Source organism: Equus quagga, chromosome 2 (genome assembly GCF_021613505.1).
Source record: "Equus quagga isolate Etosha38 chromosome 2, UCLA_HA_Equagga_1.0, whole genome shotgun sequence".
Lineage (NCBI taxonomy): Eukaryota > Metazoa > Chordata > Mammalia > Perissodactyla > Equidae > Equus > Equus quagga.
In genome coordinates, this window is record NC_060268.1 from 151,846,644 (window position 1) to 151,862,140 (window position 15,497).

At 40.6% G+C, this 15,497-nt stretch overlaps 1 protein-coding gene across 3 annotated transcripts in view; it reads left to right on the top strand.

Moving 5' to 3' along the window:
- Positions 1 to 9,081, top strand: part of ENTPD1 (ectonucleoside triphosphate diphosphohydrolase 1) — a 98,219-nt gene extending 89,138 nt beyond the window's left edge. For 2 of the 3 annotated variants that reach the window (XM_046654311.1, XM_046654312.1), the window contains 3 exons: positions 516 to 632; positions 3,276 to 3,413; positions 5,411 to 9,081. In XM_046654311.1, coding sequence (XP_046510267.1) covers positions 516 to 632; positions 3,276 to 3,413; positions 5,411 to 5,617 — 462 coding nt within the window. In that variant the 3' untranslated portion in view covers positions 5,618 to 9,081. The remainder of the gene's footprint in view (positions 1 to 515; positions 633 to 3,275; positions 3,414 to 5,410) is intronic. The other variant, XM_046654310.1, reaches the window with a different exon arrangement.
- Positions 9,082 to 15,497: the final 6,416 nt, after the last annotated feature.

Here is a 15,497-nt window from a genome sequence, read left to right on the forward strand (position 1 = left end):
GTCTAGCTCCTGACAGACCTGCAATAAATATTTGATAAATAAAGCTTGGCTATTTAAAGAAAGCAGTACATGTACATTATAGAAAATAGGCTTTAAAAAGCACAAATAAAAAGGAAAAAAAGTATAATTTTGCCATTCAGAGATAACTCAATACCTTTATATAGAATTTTCCAGTTTTTATTTATTAAAAAATTCATATATAATAGCTTTTTGAAGATGGGATTTTTGTAACCTCTTCCTCTTCTCTTCTCTTCCCCCATCTTTCTTTCTCCCTGAATCTACCATTAAAATTATAGAGAAAATTAGCTACCAGGTGGCTTGGAAATGCATGTCAGCAGCAAAGTGACCCCTCTTCCAGGAAGGACACAGCTCTTGGGTCTGGAATATCACATGGTCCATTAATTCACTCAACAGAGATTTCCAGGCACCTTCACTAGGGGTTTGGCCTTCTGGAGAGTAAGTTAGTGTCACTTTGTGTTGGACACAGAGAAAAACTCTGCATTTTTCTCTTGCAGGCATTTTCAGCTTTTTACTATGTGATGGAGTTTTTAAACTTTACATCGGGGGAAACTCCCTCCCAGGAAAAGGTGATGGACAAGATGAAGGAGTTCTGCTCTCTGCGCTGGGAAGAGGTATGTCCTTCTCTTATATCTCATCGGCCAGGACCAGCTGGAAAAACAAGGTGCAGGATTAGAGGCCCTGGAAGCTCGCTCAGAAAGGACTGCATCTGGCAGAAATTCTGAAACATTTCCGGGGATGGAATTGCAGGGGGAGACCCAGATCCTCGATTGTTGAGATGGGTGTTATGACTCAGTTTTTCCAACTGCATTGCCCATCCATATGGAAAGCATAGTTTTTGTCAAGTGCCCTGTTACAGGGTATCTCTTTTCTTTTTCTGCTTACTTCAACATGAGGAAGGAGTGCTTTTCTGGTGTGACTTGAGTTTGGGAATGTCCCTTGTAGAACCTTTGGCAGAGAGAGAACTAACAACTGTTAAGCATATATTATATGCTGAAAAGTGGGCTAGATGCTTTATACATGCTATATTGTGCTGCCTGTCCCTGCTTTAGCAGGGGAAATAATGCAAACTGCACCCACTGATGTCCAGCAGGGTGCCCCAAATCCTTGGGTCCCTGAGGTAGAGAGGCTAGGAAAGTGAGTGGAGGGGGCAGTTCACACTTGTCTTCTGATAGGTTAATTAGAGGGCTGGTGAAAGTCTTTTGGCAACCGGAACATAACGACTTTTCCACTCTGAAAATCTGGTCATCCAAGATATGGTTAGCCCAAGAGAACAATGTTGTAAAATTCTATGTATAATAACTAGGTATTTCTCAGTATACTCTGGGTCCTGACATTCAACCTCATGGACTTTCAGCCTTTCTAGGGCAGTGCATCCCATTCTTCAAGATTTGCCATGCCCCTTCATCTGGGGGGGTGGTGAGGGGGAATGGGTGAGGAGGAGAGAACCTGGTACTGTCCCACGGCCCTGGGAATAGAAAAGAGAGAGGGGCAGAGAGGAGAATGAGGAGGGCAGACTATCCTCCCGTTTGGAGAGCACATAGTATTGAGTCCACAAGCATTAAAATGATCAATTCTGGACTGATGAACCAGGTGGATGTCTTTGGCTTCTATATTATTGGCTACTATCATAATTAATCCTTAGCAGGTTAGACTGCATAGCCAATGTACAGCTTTCCAGAAAGAGGAGGGAGGTGGGAATGTTGAAGAATTCAGGGAAATTAGGCCCAAATGGCATTTCCTCAAGGGATAAGCCAGCCTTCAAGAACCTATGGGGTTGCAGCATTTTCAAGTCGGACCCAAGTAGATTCTTAGAATTCTGTATCCCACTGTGGATTTTTGTTTGGAAGGCCCACTGAAACTACATCAAATGGGAAAAGAGGTCTTTCCACAAAGGAAAAGCAGAGTGCAGTTACTGAAAGAAAAGGGACCTGGATAGGCAAAGTCAACTGATGTCACACCAAGGTCGCAGGAGAATGTCACATGCAGATGAACTGATCAAAGAGTAATTTCCAGGACTGTGATAAAAAGACAGGTTCCAAGCTGGGTCATTCAAAGAATTCCATCAGAGCAGGATGAGGCAGGCTAGGTGTGGACTTAGTCTTCCAGAGATTGGGGACTGACAGAAGCCAAGTAAGAAACAAATCCCAGGCAGCAGTTAGGGTTTAGAGACGGATGTTCTTTGGGAGGAGAAAGAAATCTGGGCAAAAGGGGGTTGGGCAGGCAGCCAGGAGACCCTACATACAAAACATCTGGCATAATTCCTAGTACATGATCTATGCTTAACAAATGTTAGTTCTCCTCTGCCCAAGGTGTCCAGGAGGGAACGCCTATCGCAAGGGCTGACAAGTAGGGCAGCAAACAGAACTCTGGGCTGAGCTAGAGATGTCCTGGCCTGTTGCCCTCTAATTGAGGGCAGGAGAAGAGCAGAGCAAACTGTGGGCATCTGGGTATATATTTACAACAGCCAGGAGAGGTAAGGGCAAGTGTCGGCAGGCAGCCCTTCATATTTTCATTTGGCAGTAGGGTGAGTAAACACATGAAGGACTCAAGAAGACCCCTTTGCATGACTCAAATGCCCCAAAAAAGGATGTCAGGTAAGGACAGGGGACAGAAGGTGAGATGTTGGCACTTTGCTTTAGTAGTTCTGAGCAAAGTGCTTCCTAAACTGTATTCCAGAGCTGTGTTTCTCAAACTTTACTGTATACAGGATCACCTGGGGATCATATTAAAGAGCACATTTGGCACTGGTAGTTCTGGGGTGAGGACTCTCAAGCTCCCAGGGGATGCTGATGCAGAGTGGCAAGGCTTTTTATGACAGTATTTCCTAAGATGCTTATAAAGAGCATATGGAAAACTCTGATTGAACAAAGATTAACAAATTCATTCATGTAAGACTTGTTACAGCTTTTAATATGCTAATGTAATTGTGAAATTCAAGTTCACAAGGGGTGAAAAGGTACACATTCAGTGTTTCTAAACCTGCTAGACCACAGACACTACTTTTTTCTTAGAGCACTTATTGCTATCTCATAGAGCCCCGTGGAGGAAAGGTTTCCTGAACAGACCTTCAACTATAGACCCCTGAGCCCACTGAAGGAGTGAGGCACCACTCCCAAAGCCCTCTGGAGAGGCCAACTCTCAGGGCCGTGTGAGCTGGGGCATTCTCCTTTCTTGATCAGCTCTAATAGTGAAAAAGAGGGATATGGAGAGGTGCGTGTTGTACAAGTATGATATTTCCTTCACTTCACTTCCAGCTGAAGACAAATTTTGGTGCAGTGAAGGAGAAGTACCTGAGTGAATATTGCTTTTCTGGCACCTACATCCTCTCTCTCCTTCTGAACGGCTATCATTTCACAGCTGATTCCTGGAAGCATATTCATTTCATGGGCAAGGTAATTTGCGTACTTGCTGGGTTGGGGAGAGGTTGGGTGATAGTGACTGAAGCAGCTTTGGGCTTGAAAGGGGTAGGAATCAACCTGATTTAATTTTTGGCCTGATGTCCTGTTCTACCACTTCATCTCTAATCCAAGCCGGCATTTTGTGTCAAGCCCTCCTGGGTATGTCTACCAGCCAGTTGTGGGTATCCTATCTAAGGAGAGCTACCTGCATTTTCAGCCTTGCCTTTCTGTTTACACAACAGTGACTAATTCCTTATAAAACAAAAAAATGAGATATTAAAGTAACACAATAGTATTTCAGAAGTAGCCACAGAGATTCTGTGTGCTGACTTCATTTCATCCCAAAGGCCCCTTCCACAAATCTGGAAAGGGTGATGCACGGTTTCTTATAAGAGATGAAGGCCTTGTTAGTTGTAACTTCAAGGTTGACCAATCTGGAAGCTCAGTGTGAAGAACGGGATGAGTGGCTGTGAATGGGGGTCTTTGCTTAGAAACCAGGTTTGGCGGGAGCCTTAAAGAAGCAATCTCACTGTTGTGCTTTACCATAGCGCCACCTGCAGGCAGTCAGGCACAGAGAAACATTTACGCCAGCTGCGGGACTCATGGGCAACTCATACTTGATGAAAAATATCAAGAGCAGTGTTTGTCTACCTTTTAAACTCATACCACTAGTGGCAAAAACAATTTACCTCCTTCATTAAATACAGTGATTTCAAGCAAAACAAAGCATTGCGGCAGAGGGCTGTAGCAGCCTTGAGGATGCTAGTTTCATTACACTCTTGTCAATACTGACCTTGCTAATTCAGACGCAAATCTTTTCGTTGTTTTAATATCCCAGTATTCCTGCCAGTTCATCACAGTTTATTTTGTCTACTTAAAAGATATGTCTATGTCAAACATACAAGTTATTTATGTTCTTTGAACTCCAAAAAATGGTCCAATATTTCTAAACCCTAGATGATAACTCCTCTAACTATGGAGCCTTCCTTGACACATGCAGTCAGATAAGTTCCAGTACCCCATAAAGGGAAGTGGACCTTTTACAAATTATTCATTTCCAGTACTGGTAAGGGTTATGAGGAAAAGAGCATTTCCACATATTACTGGCTGGAATATAAACTTGCACAACCTTTGGGGAGACTGTTTTGGCAATATGTACTAAGAACCTTAAAATACGTACATCATTTTATCCAATTATTCCATTTCTAGGATTTATATATAATTGGATAAAGTGAGTAAAAATAAATGTTTAAGGCACTTCATGCCAGTGACGTAGAAATCCCTTAAGAGACATGGGATGATGTTTATAAGGTATTGTTGAGTGAATAATTCTACATACAGTTTAATCCCATTTTTTGTAAGAAAAAACATGCACAGAGAGGACTGAAAGGATATGTCACAAAATGATCATAGCAGCTTCTGAGTGGTGAAGTACAGGCGGCAGAGTCAGAGCATGTTTTATCTCACGCATATGTATAGTCTTCCAACTTCCATAAAGGAAGATTGACTTGCAGGGATTATTCCCCAGTTTTTCCCTAGTTAAATCATAAGCAGTCCTGGTTTTGTATGTATGAGACTCCTGGGCCTGAGATACATGTAAAAGGCCAGGGACAATCACTGTTCTCTCATCCTCTGCCTGCTTCCTGTCACCTCCCAGCCCCTCAACGTTCACACAAAAACAAGAGGAAGGTAAATCTCCCAAGGCCTATTTGAATTAAATTCTTCTAGGGAAGAGAAGTGGGCTGTCAGTCTCCAAACTCCCCTCTGAATTTTGGGAATACAGTAGTGAGGCTCCAAACTCTTCTTAATCGCTTGCTCCTGCTCCGTTTTCCCCACTACCATATTTCCAGTTTAGAATAGAGAGGTAATCCATTTAGAGAACTGAACTTGGTGCTCTCCACCTCCTGGTTGCTCAGTGTTATGGAGAGGACTGCATGAAAGCTCATTTAATACTTGCACCAGAAACAACAGACTTTCCCCACTGTTTGCAGATCAGGAGCAGCGACGTCGGGTGGACTTTGGGCTACATGCTAAACCTGACCAACATGATCCCAGCTGAGCAGCCGTCGTCTACACCTCTTCCCCACTCCACCTATATCTTCCTCATGGTCCTCTTCTCCCTGATCCTGGTCATAGTGATTGTCATAGCCATGTCTGTCTTTCGCAAGCCTTCGTATTTCTGGAAAGACACAGTATAGCAGGAGCAACTGAAATCTGCTGGCTGGAGTGAGAAAAAAACTTCCAGGGAGCACGTTCCTCCACAGTGGTGTACAAGATCATCCTTCCTTGCTCACCAAGGCCTGTCTTGACCAGCATGAAGCTTCCTTGGCTTTTGCTGAAGCCTCTCATGGGAGGTATTCGCCACCTTCTGCCTCAAGGCCTTTCTGGCAGACACTGTCTCTTTTGTGAGTCTTTCTCAACTCCCCTCTCTTTTGTACTGTGTGCTTGTGTAGGTCTTAAAGACCTGCCACCTTTCATGATCTTTGCTTTATAAAAGAACAAGAGTGACTTTGTCCAGAAGAACTGAGAGTCCTGAGTCCTGTGCTGGAAGTTGCGCTGGCTAAAAGCATCATCTCAGGAACTGTTCTGTTTGTATTCTTACAGACCCTTTCTCTCTCCTGTTTCCTATTATTAAGAAAGCCATACAATGCCTTTGGAGAGGGCAGACACACATCCAATTCCCAGCCTGCCCTTTGTATGAGAGAATTTTCTAGACTAGGCAAATATGTGCTAGGGCCAAAGAGTCTTGCAAGGGAATTTATGTGCTTGTGCAGTTAATATAATACTTAAGCCAATCCAAAACAGGGATGTGGATGAGTGACATATTCCTTGGTGATATCAACATGCTACAGAGTGGAACACCCAGACCAGAGAAAAGCTGATGTACATACAGGCATTCAGATATCAGGGCATACTACATGGTAGGTGTATACATGTCAGGAAGAAAAATACAGCTACAAACAGGGTTGGGAAAATGCATTCTCTGATGCATCTATTGGGGTTTTACTTTTATTGTGGTAAAATGTGTACAGCATAAAATTCACCATTTTAACATGTACAATTTGGTGGCATTTAGTACATTCACAAAGTCATGCAATCATCACCGCTATCTAATTTCAGAATACTTTCATCACCAAGAAATTGGCTGGAGACAAGACCATCCCTGGGTAGGCCTGAACCACCAGCCTTTCAGTTAATAGCCAAACATGCTAACCAATTGCACCACAAGGATGCTCACTGAGTTTTAAAGCCATGCCATATGTTATTGTCCCAGGGTTTGATTTGGTGAGAGCTGCATTAATGTAGAGTGGCATGCCTGTTCGTTGTCATGGTGTTTACACATCAAAATGTGCCAGAAGCCAGATCTTAAAGTGTTGTTGGCCACCCCTGTCACACAAGTATGGGCTCTATTTACTTCCTCCATGGAATATTTTATGGGAGAAGCAGCAGCTACGGAGCTCGTCACAGAAACATTAAGAGACCCTGTGCCTTCTTCCTTTAGGGACTGTTGTTAAGAGTTGCCTGTTGAGAGGATGCAGTGGTGATGTGTCTGACCTTGTCCCAGGCTCTTCATCTCTGGATCTGGGAACTGACTGTTGAGCTGCTGCAGAGTGGAGGGGAAGGAAAACCTCTTCCACAAAATAGCAGCCAAATGTCCCTATATCTCTTGAACAATCAAGTCATTTTTGACAACATCCAGGTGACTATAAGCTGAATAAAGCTGTGGACAGAAACTTTTTTTCTGCTACTCACAACTGAACTTGCTGTACCTCGATTAGGAATGAGAAGCCAAATTAGGACACAGTTAAACTCTCTTAGTGGTAGTTGGTTCTATCATTATAGCTAGTATTTACTGAGCATTTGTTGTAAACCATGCTCTGCGCTCAACTGCATTACATTCATTTTCTCATTTAATCCTCACAATACTCAGAAGGGTAGCTACTAGCACTCCCACTTCCTAGAAACAGAAACTGAGGCTCGGAGAGGTTAAGTCCCTTGCCTAAATGGCTTGGCTAAAGCCTGGCATGCACTTCACCATTATTTTCTCTCCCAAATATACTAGACTGTCTCCATATGACTTCTAAGCACACACGTAACTCTGCGTGAATACAGGGCTTATGGGCATGACCTGTTCCCTGATGGACTTGAGATGTAACAGTGCTTTAAGTCCACAAAGGCCGTCATGGCAACATCAAGATTCTGTTCATGTATTTTGCATTGTAACATATGTGGCATATGATGCTAATCAATGATTCCCATACTCCTGGCTTCTTAATTACACTGCTTGCTTACTGCACAGCAGTTAAGCATCAAATAAACAGTAGTTGATGATAATGATGAAAATAAAAGGTCTATTTATTAATAGAGCCAATAGCAGCCCCTTTAATCCTTATGTCTGCATATACAAAAGACTGTCATGCACATTATTCTGATCCTAAATCAAACCCCAAGGGTGTAAGTGTTATTTCCATACACAAACTAGTACATGGCAGAGTGGATACTCAAAACCCATGTCTTCTGCTCCAAGTTTACTGCTCATTCTTTTCTAAACACTGCCCCTCAGCAAGTTGGAATTAGAATTCACAAGTTTCCTTCAGTAAACACTGAAATATTTTCTTATTCCATTTCTGTCTTGTTGCCTGGGTCCAAAAAAAAAAAAACCCTTTAAGGTATTCGGGAGCCAAACTCCACTTGTTAAAAAATCTCAAATCATGGAGCCGATCAGCAGGCACAACCTAATCTCATTTCTGTTGGAGGGAAAGTTAGTTTTGAGGCAGATCTGAGAATCTGCTTTGGGCCAGTCTGGATGAGGAAAACCAAATAAAATGGATCACTATCAGCTAATTTTAATATTGGCTTGGCCACTGGTTATAAGTGATTACAGTTACCTCCTGGACTTTCACCCAAACTTGGTTCTGGTGATCACATTCCTTTAGGTGGTGGGAAACTTTTTTTATGAACTCATGGGGCAAAAATTAGAAGCTGTTACTTCTGTAGATCAAAGAATTAAGTTACTTAATTAGGCTGTGTATGTATGTGTGTGTGTGTGTGTGTGTGTGTGACAGAGAGAGAGAGAAATACAAAAGTTTCACCTTACCTAATTCTTAAATTAATAAGAAATATAAAATGCAATATGAATAAAAGTTTTTAAAAAGTATACTTCATTTTGATTTGTATCGATCAAGATCTCTATAAGAAAAACATGGCACAAGCATACTGGATAACAAGGGGGGTTTTAATAAAGTGACTATATCCAAAATATTATCATTTCAACACATAATATAAAAATATTAATGAGATATTTGTTTTTCCATATTAAGTTTTTGAAATCTATTGCGTGTATTACATTTACAGCACATCTTAATCAGGACTAGCTACATTTCAAGTGCTCAACAGCTGTGTGTGACAAGTGGCCACCCTATTGGACAACACATGTCTAAAAATACATTCAAAGCTAAAAAGAGATCGGCAATAATCCTTTATCTTTCTCTTAAGGAGGGGATTTCCTTTTAACAGAGATACTAAAACGTTCTTGACAGTATTTATTATATATGAAGTTTAACATTATTTTTAAACAAGCTTTTAAGAGCCAAGCTCAGAATTTCACTTTATTCTTCAGGTTTTGTTGCCTTTTTTGTGAAGGCAGAGATCCCTGTTATTCAAGGCCAAGAAGCCTGATGAAAGACTTTTGGAAAATTTAATCTGTACTCAAAGATAATACAAGATAATTTTGATGCCTATATTCTATAGTCAAAATGTAAATTTGAATATTAAAATAAAGATTAGTCTCTTAATAGCTCACAGAGCAAAGTTTACCATATAATAGTAAAATTACTGTTAAAATATATTCTCATTTATTGTCAGTTGGAAGATGAGCTGAATTTCACCCAAATTGGTCTGGTCCCTCTCTGATTCATATCCTAGTAGCTGGTATCTTGTTAGAACATGACAGTTGCTCATAGTTAGCTGTGCTCACTAACCATATGCTTCTTTCAGCTGGTGTTAGTTTTATTTTTTAAATTTCTTACAACGACCTCAAAGTTTCAGTGGTTCAGCACAGTAAACACTGATTTTCATGTTTGTGGGTCTGCAAGTCAGCTGAGTAGCTCTACTTCAGGCAGTAGGTCTGGTTCAGGCCTGCTCCATATATCTCACATTCTCCTTGTCTGGTGGCTTCCTGAGCCATGTTCTCACGATGAATAGCAGGGGCACAAGAGAGTGAGAGCAAACACAGGATGCCTGTTAAAGCCTTGGCCAGGACGCGCTCCCTGTCACTTCCACCCACATCGTATTAACCAAAATAAGTGATATGACCAAGCCCAACATTAGCAAGTTGGAGAAACACTGGGAGGGATGGCAGTGTCATATGGCAAAGGACATGGGTGATTAATTCTAACACAGTAAAGGATTGAAGCATTGGACACAATGATTCAATCTAGCATGTGTCTCATTAGCTAAAACATAAACTATGTTTTCAGTAAATGACAATCTACTTATCTTGCCAAGGAATGTTCTTTTTTAAAAATGTCATTACTTCTAAGACGACATTGATCTGCAGCTTCTTTCCACAGCCTGAAGCAGGATGCTCCGGCAGCTCCCAAATTAGCCTCACATTCGAAAAGGGTAGATTTCCTAAGAGACCATGCATCTATTTATTTTCCTTATGTTATATGTTTAGAACAATGTATAGTTAACTACCTAAGTTATTATTTGCACGTGAATCTAATACAACTGAACACAATTGTGGTTTTTTTAAAGATTGGCCCTGAGCTAACAGCTGTTGCCAACCTTTTTTTTTTTTTTCCTTCTTCTCCCCAAATCCTCCCAGTACATAGTTGTATATTCTAGTTGTAGGTCCCTCTGGTTGTGCTATGTGGGACGCTGCCTCAGCATGGCCTGACGAGCAGTGCTAGTTCCACACCCAGGATCTAAACTGGCAAAACCCTGGGCCGCTGAAGCAGAGCACACAAACTAAACCACTTGGCCACAGGGCCAGCCCCTGAACACAGTTGGTTTTATCACAGGTATAATGGAATTTTTAATAATGAGGACAGGAGTATCTCCATGAGCCTTCTCTTTAGAAAAGTAGCATTTAAGACTGTACATGTGATAAAAGCATTGCTATATTTTTGCATTTTATTTTATAACATTGCTATTCTTTTGCATTTCTCTATTTTAAATTAATTTCTAGATTTAAATTGTTGATACAATGATGGTATCACCCTCATCAGCACCTGAGTTGACTTTTTGTCTTTATATCCCTTTTGCATGTATGTTGAATAGCAAAGCTCATCAGAGAACATGGGCTAGTCAATGACAAGTGAGATACAGTCACCTAAGAAACAACATCACTCGTTATAATGAAGTTCTAAGAAGAAAGGGGAGGAAAGTCTTGGGAGCTAGGTAGGGAATAGTGTGTATTTAGGATGACCTCAACTGAACTCTGTCTTTCCTCCTAAACCTGCCCTTACTCCTGCATTTTATCATAATTAATGCTACTACTGTGTCAAGTAACCAAGATGAGAATCAGCTTCATCAACAGGACTGGCCCATTCTGCCTTTGCAACATTGTTCATTTTGATTCCCCTTTCCAATCTTACTGTACCACCCCAGTAAAGACCTGATACCAGGAATGGTGGTCTTGTCTCCAATCTATTACTGCCAGATTAATCTTTATAAAAAGCAGGCTTAATCACTTTGCTCCCCAACTAAAACTGCTGGTGGCTTTCCACTGCCTACAAAATAAGATCAAACTCTCTTACAGACATTCAAGCCCTGTGATCCATGCCTAGAAGCTCTCTCCAGGCTTACATCCTACTCCACCCCTCTGACGTTTCCTACACTCCAGCCAGGGTAGACTGATCCTTCACCCGACACTGTTCAAGTTATTTGTTCAACCTGCAACACCTCTGCCCTGCTCTACCTTCAAAGCTCAGCATAAACACCCCTTCCTCAGTGAAGTCTTCTCCAAAACTCCAAGCTAGAAAAAACTGCTTCCTCCCTGTGCTCCCACACCCTTTGCCTGGGCCTCCATTAGAGCACTCCGACCATCTTGTTAAGTGTTTGGGTTAAGCTCCTTGGGGGCAAGAATATGTGACCTATTTCCCTCTGAAAAGTTGGGCTCAGGGGTCCTTTAGCGGGAACTAAGGTAATAGTCCTAGTTAGTCTCCCCATCCACTGCCAGGCAAGTTGGTCCATGCCACTATTTCTGCTTCAGTATCCTTCTTTATGTTATCTCTCAACATGGTCATCCTCTTCCTCCAGTTTTCAAGGACCAGCTCAACTCCTGATTCTTCAATGAAGGCTTCTTTGATTACTCACAATGAACTTTTACTTCTGGACCATGAATTTAGTTTCTGTATAGCTCACCACAAAACACATGATTGTACATATTATTAAAGTAGAATTTTAAGGATTAGAACGCACCTTAAAAGGTCATGCTTATCAAAATTTAATGTGCATCTGACTCACTCAGGGATCTTGTTGAGATAAAAATTATTTAATTTTAATTAATAAAAAATGATTCAGTAGGTCTGGGGTGAAGCCAAGATTCTACATTTCTAACAAGCTGCCATGTAATGCCAGTAGTACTGTCTAGGGACCACACTTTGGGTATCAAAGATGTGGACTACTTTACCATTCTGTGATAGTTTCTTCTACTGGCTCTCAGATAAGTGGTGATCTACTATCTGACGGCTGTACATAATTTGGCAGCTTGTTCCACAGTGGGCCAGCTCAACTGCCACTTAAAAAACTTATTCCTTCTCTTACACGACAATCCTCAAGTGTTTCTTTTTTCGTCAGTTTCCTGTACCTAAGGAAATTTCTGTTTACCCTGCCCTCTGCCTTTGGGGAGCTACTCCCTTGCACTCAGTGAGATCCTGTGTACCTCAGAGTGATTTCTCCCAGTCTTCTGTCTTGCCTCTAGCTTTCCGTATACTACCGCTGTGCTCTTGGGGAGAGGCCCACAGGAAAGAGCTGGTAGGTGAACCATAATGCAAGCTACATGCAACCTTTAAAAATTCAAGTTCAGCTGGTTTCTTTTATCTCTGTCTAGGATGGCTTTTTCCTTCTCCTGTCACTCTACCAGGGATGAAAGAGCTAGTCACTTTCAGGAATTTAGTTATGATGGGTTTTTAAACACTATGATTTTGTTGTTTAACCTGCTCAGTGGAAGCTACAATCTCTTACCATATGCACACAATAATTATTTGTAAAATGAATAAATGAATCATAAATTATTTTTTTACAAAGTTTGCAACCAGAAATGCAATTCATTAGCATATATAACTAAAAACAGACCTTCAAGAAATCAAATAGATTTCTAGTTTTGAAAAAGCAATAATTATATGTACTCCACATTGTTAGTTTCCTTATATTTATAAATACTCTTACAAAAAATTAAAAGATGTTGATGGCTAATTTTATAATAACAAAAGTTGCCTTTTGACATACAAGTTATTTTTTTGTTGTGAAATGATTTTTGGCCCAGTAACAATGAAAAAGGGGCAAATACAGATAAACAGTGGGCAGTTTTTAAAGCAAACTGCTCAGCACCAATTGCAGTTTTTCTTCATGGTAAATCAGAGTATTCCCTTTCTCTTCAGCTCCGCAATCTACAAGCATACCATAATTGTAATCAGTAGGTTAAAAATATGATCTTTTGTGCTGTTCCATATCTCTTATACTTTTACCTCTATAATAGTCAACTGAACCATCTTCTTGGAATACACGTGAAAATGGAAGTCCCTGTGAAGAATATGGCGTGAATATGCTCTGTCTCCTGCAGTTAAATCCATTTGAAGGATGTATTCTTTGATTATCTTCTGGAAAGATCAGTCTAACAATATAACAGAAACAAGTTATTTTTAACTTTTTCAATTTTCAAACATAAACAAAAGTAGAATCATATAATATACATCCACATGCCCATTACAGAACTTCATCAACTATCATCTTTTGGCCAATCTGGCAGAAACAAGTATTAATTATAATCACAGATAGAACAGGATTCAAACTTCAGCGAGGGCATTGTGCTAAAAGAAGAAAGAAGTAAATGGAATATTTTACTAGCAGTCAAATGGTGAAGGCAGACAGAATCACTGCATGAGGAAACACAGTGAAAGTAAACAGAGGGTTAAGGTCTTTAATTGTATAGAAGGATGCACTTTGCCTGAAACGAGGTAGACACATTTTATAGGCCCCTCTTCATCCTGCAGGGAGAATTAGGACAACAGATGGAAGTCCCCCTGAAGAATGGGAGGTGAATATGCTTTGTCTTTTTTTGGTGTAGCAACAAATCAATGGGTTATGTTACTTATATATAGACAATCTCTTCTAGAATATTTAATACTGAGAAGCTGAAGAAGCTAATGAATCACCTATTTTAAATTGTAATGTTTGCTTTTCATGTATGTTTAAACCTAATACCTCTCTTTTAATAAGCCTCTACTAAAATACTCATTTGTGGGATAATTCTAGCAGGTTGTTTTTGGCAATAGGGTCAATCTTCCTCTTTCTGCTTGGGGAAGATTGTTGCTGAGCTAACATCTATGCCAATCTTCCTCTATTCTGTATGTGGGATGCCGTCTCAGCATGGCTTGACGAGCAGTGTTTAGGTCCGCATCCATGATCTGATCCCGTGAACCCTGGGCTGCCGAAGCAGAGCATGCAAACTTAACCACTAAGCCACCAGGCAGTCCTAGCAGGTTTTTAATGTAGGTATTTGATAGTGTCTATAAAGAACTCTATTTTTTTTCCTGTTGCAGTTCCTTTTTATCCAAATTGCTAATATGCTATGTTACTTAGGCCTGTCAGCTGCAGGTAAGTTAAAAGGAAGAGGGCAGGAAGAATCCTGTCTTGGCTGTCATCTGCCTTTTCTCCTCTTAAACCAAGGTTTCTTTCGATCTATCTAAATTTTTCCCTTAAGTCTCTCCACTTGAGTGGAATACCTTTAAGCCATTTAATCCTGTCTACAGTAGATGAATAAATTAGCGAAGTAAGCAAAACTAGGTAATTTGAAACAAAAAATCCAACCTGATTTCTATTAAGTAGTTTAATATAAATCAGTATGGAATATCCTTTTCTACAGAAACCTAGACTCTTTCACAGAGGATACTTGGAACCCTGACCCTGCATTGGTACTGAGTGACAAGATGGGGGAGAAAAAGGAAGCCAAAAAGGCATTTTCTTTTGCATGCCCTCTTATGAATATTATAATTCTCCCAACCCAGATCATCATCAGCAATAGAGAGGTTGTTCTAAGGGAAGTGAGAGATTTTTATTGACCAACCTTGTCTTTTATCTTGTCCAATGGAAGACAGTGGGCTGGGGTTAGGATGTAGATTTATAATCATGGAATAGAGCTAAATTATCATAAAGGGAAAGAAGCTTAAGTTTCTGGTTTAACTGGTACCAACTGCTAGCCCCTGGAAATCCAGGTGCAGATCAACTGATTACTTCGTTTTATAACCCCAAACCATAAGTGATGGTCATTTCAAAAGGTCATGGCCAGGACCTGCAGAGGTTACACAGAACCCTGAATACATGTGAATTCATGTTTTCTAACATGTTTACATGTCACTGGTAGTGATTAGGGATAGCTTGGTTGAAAAAGATGGTTTCACAGCTAAATCAATATTTCTCCCTTATTTCTGCCTCTGCAATTATCAGTGTCGAAGTTCCTCTGAAATGAAGAAAGTGAGGAAGATAGATGAGCTGTTGGTAGAAAAGTTATGAGAGAAAAAAGAATAGTTTCTCAAGAAAAACAAGATAACTCATACTAGGTTCAGGCAAGAGTTCACATGCATCCATATGAATGTAGCATCCATATGCCACATGTAGCATAATGTTATATAACTGGAAAAAACATTCCAAATCAGAAAAAAAGGCACGTAATAACTTTCCCTATATATAACTCTTCATCTCCTTTCTCAAACCTTCTCTCTCTTTTGATGGCCTTTTTTTTTTGCTGAGGAAGATTTGCCCTGAGCTAACATCTGTGCCAATCTTCCTCTATTTCGTATGTGGGTTGCTGCCACAGCATGGCTGATGAGTGGTGTAGATCCATGCCTGGGA